The sequence below is a fragment of the Portunus trituberculatus genome, chromosome 48, assembly GCF_017591435.1.
Source record: "Portunus trituberculatus isolate SZX2019 chromosome 48, ASM1759143v1, whole genome shotgun sequence".
NCBI classification, from domain to species: domain Eukaryota; kingdom Metazoa; phylum Arthropoda; class Malacostraca; order Decapoda; family Portunidae; genus Portunus; species Portunus trituberculatus.
Genome location: NC_059302.1, coordinates 21,360,923 through 21,365,922, shown reverse-complemented (window position 1 = coordinate 21,365,922; position 5,000 = coordinate 21,360,923). Strand labels below are relative to the sequence as shown.

The window sequence follows — 5,000 nt, the reverse complement described above, 5'->3', positions numbered from 1 at the left end:
TGATATATACAACGTACCACAAAACACACACACACACACACACACACACACACACACACACACACACACACACACACACACACACACACACACACACACACACACACACACACACACACACACACACACACACACACACACACTCTCTCTCTCTCTCTCTCTCTCTCTCTCTCTCTCTCTCTCTCTCTCTCTCTCTCTCTCTCTCTCTCTCTCTCTCTCTCTCTCTCTCTCTCTCTCTCTCTCTCTCTCTCTCTCTCTCTCTCTCTCTATCTATCTATCTATCTATCTATCTCCCATCTGTCCTTCCATCTTATCCTTTGCTAACATCTTGGATTTATACTTTTTCTTCCCTTGATCTTTCCCCTCCTCTCGTCTTCTCTCCGCTCCTCATTTCTCTCCCATCTCCTCCTTTCTCCCTCCTTCTCTCTATTACTTCTCTATCCACCTCTCCTCTCCTTCACTTTAATTCTCATCATTCTTCATTTTCCCCTTCCATTTTTCTAGTCTCCCTTCCTGCACCTCGTTTCACTTTCAATCCCTCCTCTTCACTTCACCCCCTGCATGCTCTTCCATTCCTCTTCTTCCTTCTCCATCCCTTCAATTACCTTCATTCTTCTTTCCTTGTCCCTTCATCTACTACGTTCTTCTATTTCTCCCTCCCTTCACCTTTCTCTCTCTCTCTCTCTCTCTCTCTCTCTCTCTCTCTCTCTCTCTCTCTCTCTCTCTCTCTCCATATCTCCCTTTATTTCACCTTTATCCTCTTTCCCTGGCTCTCTCTTCCATACGCCTCTCTAATACCCTATGTTCAACTACCTTTAAACTGGCCCCCTAAACCACCCTCCCTCTCTCTCTCTGTCTCTCTCGCTCTTAATTTCACTCGCCTCATTCCTCTCCCTTCGCTTCCCGTAATAACGAGCCGTGTTTCCAGTCAGCAGTATTCTCTGACCTAGTGAATAACAAAGCGATGATTTTGCCCTTGTCTGAACATCCGCTCCAGTGAGAAGTACTAGAGGAAGAGAGGCAAGGGGGCAGGGGAGCAGGGAGGCAGGAAGGCACGAAGGCAGCCAAGAGGAGGATAGGAGAGTACAAGAATGAGAGGAAGGAATATCTAAGTTGAATGTTGGTGAATAGCAGGAGGTAGAGGATAGAAGAATAAGAGGAAGGATGAGAGGGAAAAATAGATAATATGGATGAAGAAGAGAAGAGGAGGAGAAAGAATAGGGAAGTTAAGAGGCTATTAAACAGAAGGGATGCTAAAAGGAGACAGAAAGGATAAGGAAATGAGAAAAATACTTGAGAGGGAAACTAAAGGATGTGAAAATAGAATGGAGGGGGAAGGATGAAAGAGAACGATGAAAAGAAAGAAGAGAAATAAAGGATATAGAAGTACAAGTGAGGTTAAAAGGAAAGGTAGAGAAAAAACACATAAAGAGATAAGAGAAATGATAATGGAGAGAGAACAGGATAGAGGGAAAAGAAATGATAGGGAAACAGGAAGAAGGCAAAGAGGAAACGGTGACGGAGAGAGGAAGGCAGGAAGAGGAGGAAGAGATGATGGGAAACTAGAGAGGGCGAAGAGTTTTTAAGAGCGGAAGAGACAAGAGGTAATGTTCCTGTGTGTGTGTGTGTGTGTGTGTGTGTGTGTGTGTGTGTGTGTGTGTGTGTGTGTGTGTGTGTGTGTGTGGGTGTGGGTGAGAGAGAGAGAGAGAGAGAGAGAGAGAGAGAGAGAGAGAGAGAGAGAGAGAGAGAGAGAAAACCGACAGAGAGGCGGATACCAAAGCAAGACAAACTAATTAAAAGCCAAAACATCAAATAAAGAAAGAACACACACACACACACACACACACACACACACACACACACACACACACACACACACACACACACACACACACACACACTGAGTAGTTTAATGGTTAGCACGCTCGACTCACAATCGAGAGGACAGGGTTCGAGTCCCGGGAAGCGGCGAGACAAATGGGCAAGCCTTTTAATGTGTGGCCCCTGTTTACTTAGCAGTAAATAGGTACGGGATGTAACTCGAGTGGTTGTGGTCTCGCTTTCCCGGTGTGTGTTGTGTGTTGTGATCTCAGTCCTACCCGAAGATCGGTCTATGAGCTCTGAGCTCGCTCCGTAATGGGGAAGACTGGCTGGGTAACCAGCAGACGACTGAGATGAATTACACACACACACACACACACACACACACACACACACACACACACACACACACACACACACACACACACACACACACACACACACACACACACACACACAGACAGACATACACACAGAGCACCTACCTGAAGTAGGAGAAGATGGCGAGGGATACGAGAATGGAGGCGAGGGAGAGTGACAGGCCCACCGTCTCGATCACTCGGCTCACCTCCGCCACTTGGAGCTTGAGCTGAGTGGTGGGGGACAGAGAGACGCTTGTTAGTTTGACGAGATCACCTGTTGCTCGTCCATTACCACCGCTATTACCATTACTTTACCTGACCTTGCCTAACTTTAACCCCCTTCAGTACCATGACGTGTTTCTATATTCATTCTGGTTACTATCTACTGATTTTATACAGCTTCAGAAACTCATGTGGGGGTTAAAATAGTGAAGACTTTAGCCATTAATCGTCTGACTTCCATAGACCCTTTCTAATGTCAATAAAATGGTCTAATCGTAAACAAATCTCAAGGTGAAAATATGTCCAAGTACTGAAGGGATTAATTAACTGGTATCATTGTCATTACCTGCGCCATCTTGACCTTACCTAAATTTAATTAAACTATTGTTACTTTATTTAACGTCTTTAGTTCCGGGATGCACTTGTACTAAGAATTTTGTGTACGATTGGAGGATTTTATGGAAGTCAGAAGATTAATTGCTAAAGTCTACACTCTTTTAATCCCCACATAAGTTTCTGAAGCTGTATAAAATCGCCAAATAGTAAGCAGAATGGAAAAACACGTCATGGTACTGAAGGAGTTATGGGCTGGCACCACTACCTTCAGCGCCACCTTACCTGACATTACCTAACTTAATTACATGCTATCGATATCACTACCAGCACAGCCTCACCTGACATAATCTAGCTTTTATTAATCTTACCTAATTTTACTTAACGCTTGATCTTACCTAACTTAATTTGCTGTTGCGACCATTACCAACACCGCCTGATGTCACTTTCCCTAATAACCTTGCCTTACTTTTGCTTAACTTTCAATAACCTTACTTTTCCTCAGCTGGCCTCAAACAACACCACCACTAAGGTCACCACCACTACCTCCACCACTGCTGTCACTTAACGTATCCACCACTTAACATCACCTTACTTAGCTTCATCTCGTCACCATAAGTTCATCATACTTAACGTCAATAACTATTAGCCTCGTATTCTCAAACATTTCTGTGCGTCAGCTTTATCTAAATTTACACGAGTTTTTTAGGTGTTTATACGTTTCTGGAGACAGAGTGACAAGATTTTTACATTACTACATGGAGAAACACGCTTGAAAACCCCGCTAATCATCTCTGTGGCCCTGGAAAACAGTCGTGGTGAGAGAGCAAAGCGTTTCTGTTCACGGACTTTAGTATCACCACCACCACCACCACTACCTCTACCATTACTGTCACAAATCTTAACCTGCCTTAACTTTACCTAATTTTTAGAAAATCGCTAACATATCACCACTATTACTGTCACTTAATTCAACCTCCTCACAACTCAGCTACCTTATAAAGCCACCACTAACACGGAGAACATTACAGTCACTTATCTTAGTCTAAACAGGAATGACCTCACTTCACCTCACCTCACCTTACAAGTTAAAAGCCACGGCGAACACCGCAATTGACAATTAATAACACCACTTGTCGTAAATTAGTCTTTAATCTCACCTTACATCACTTAAGTTACTCGCAAACCACTACTGATATTACCACCTTTAACACCACAACCACTACCACTTCCACTACCACCAACACCACCACCACCACCACTAGTACATTAAAACACATGTATTTCTCTCAGTTTTCTCACAGTCTGTAATAAATATCTATTGAATATCTCACACACCACGAATACATTAAAATGTGTATATTTACTTCAGTTTTCTCACAATCTTTAATATCCATTGATTATCTCATTTGTGTTTCCTTTATAATCTGTTTAGTGTGTGTGTGTGTGTGTGTGTGTGTGTGTGTGTGTGTGTGTGTGTGTGTGTGTGTGTGTGTGTGTGTGTGTGTGTGTGTGTGTGTGTGTGTGTGTGTGTGTGTGTGTGTAAGTAAGTAAGTAAAGTTTATTGCCAAACTGGTATTACAAACTCATTTCAAATTATTGATAATGTTATTCATTGGCACGACCTGTCGAGTCGAGACTCCTTGACAGGCAAGTTATCCTAAAAACTGAAAATGCTGCATAGCGTTGTTTGGCAATGAGATCAATATGACAGTGAAAAACAGAAATAAATAAAATATTAGTAACTCAATGTACAAGAGGTACAGTTACATATATATAAACAACCATTGATCCCTACACCTACATACACCCACACACGCATACATACATTGATAATAAGAGACAAAAAAACTTACTAGTAAATCAGTGTACAAATCGTAGTTACATCGTACATATACACAACCACTCCTACCTGCATCCAAAAAAGAAAAAAAAAAAATACATGCGCTAAGTATTTATGTATTTCTTAATGGAGAAAAATACTCTTTAGTTCTCCTTTTGAACTGAAAAACCTTGCTAATGTTTACAATTTCTTTAAAGGTGACAGGGAGAGAATTCCATAATTGAAGGCAAGAGTAAGAAATGCTTTTCTTAAATAGTATTGTACGTAATTCGGAGCAGTCTAAATTCAGATTTCTTCCTCTATTCAAGAGCCTATGTGTGTGTGTGTGTGTGTGTGTGTGTGTGTGTGTGTGTGTTTCACTGTTTGACCTGCTGCAGTCTCTGATGAGACAGCCAGACGTTACCCTACGGAACGAGCTC

At 42.2% G+C, this 5,000-nt stretch overlaps 1 protein-coding gene across 1 annotated transcript in view; it reads right to left on the bottom strand.

The window, feature by feature from the left end:
* Window positions 1-5,000, bottom strand: part of LOC123498911 (PDF receptor-like) — a 76,861-nt gene that overhangs the window by 30,549 nt on the left and 41,312 nt on the right. The window contains exon 4 of the mRNA XM_045246451.1: window positions 2,307-2,410. Coding sequence (XP_045102386.1) covers window positions 2,307-2,410 — 104 coding nt within the window. The remainder of the gene's footprint in view (window positions 1-2,306; window positions 2,411-5,000) is intronic.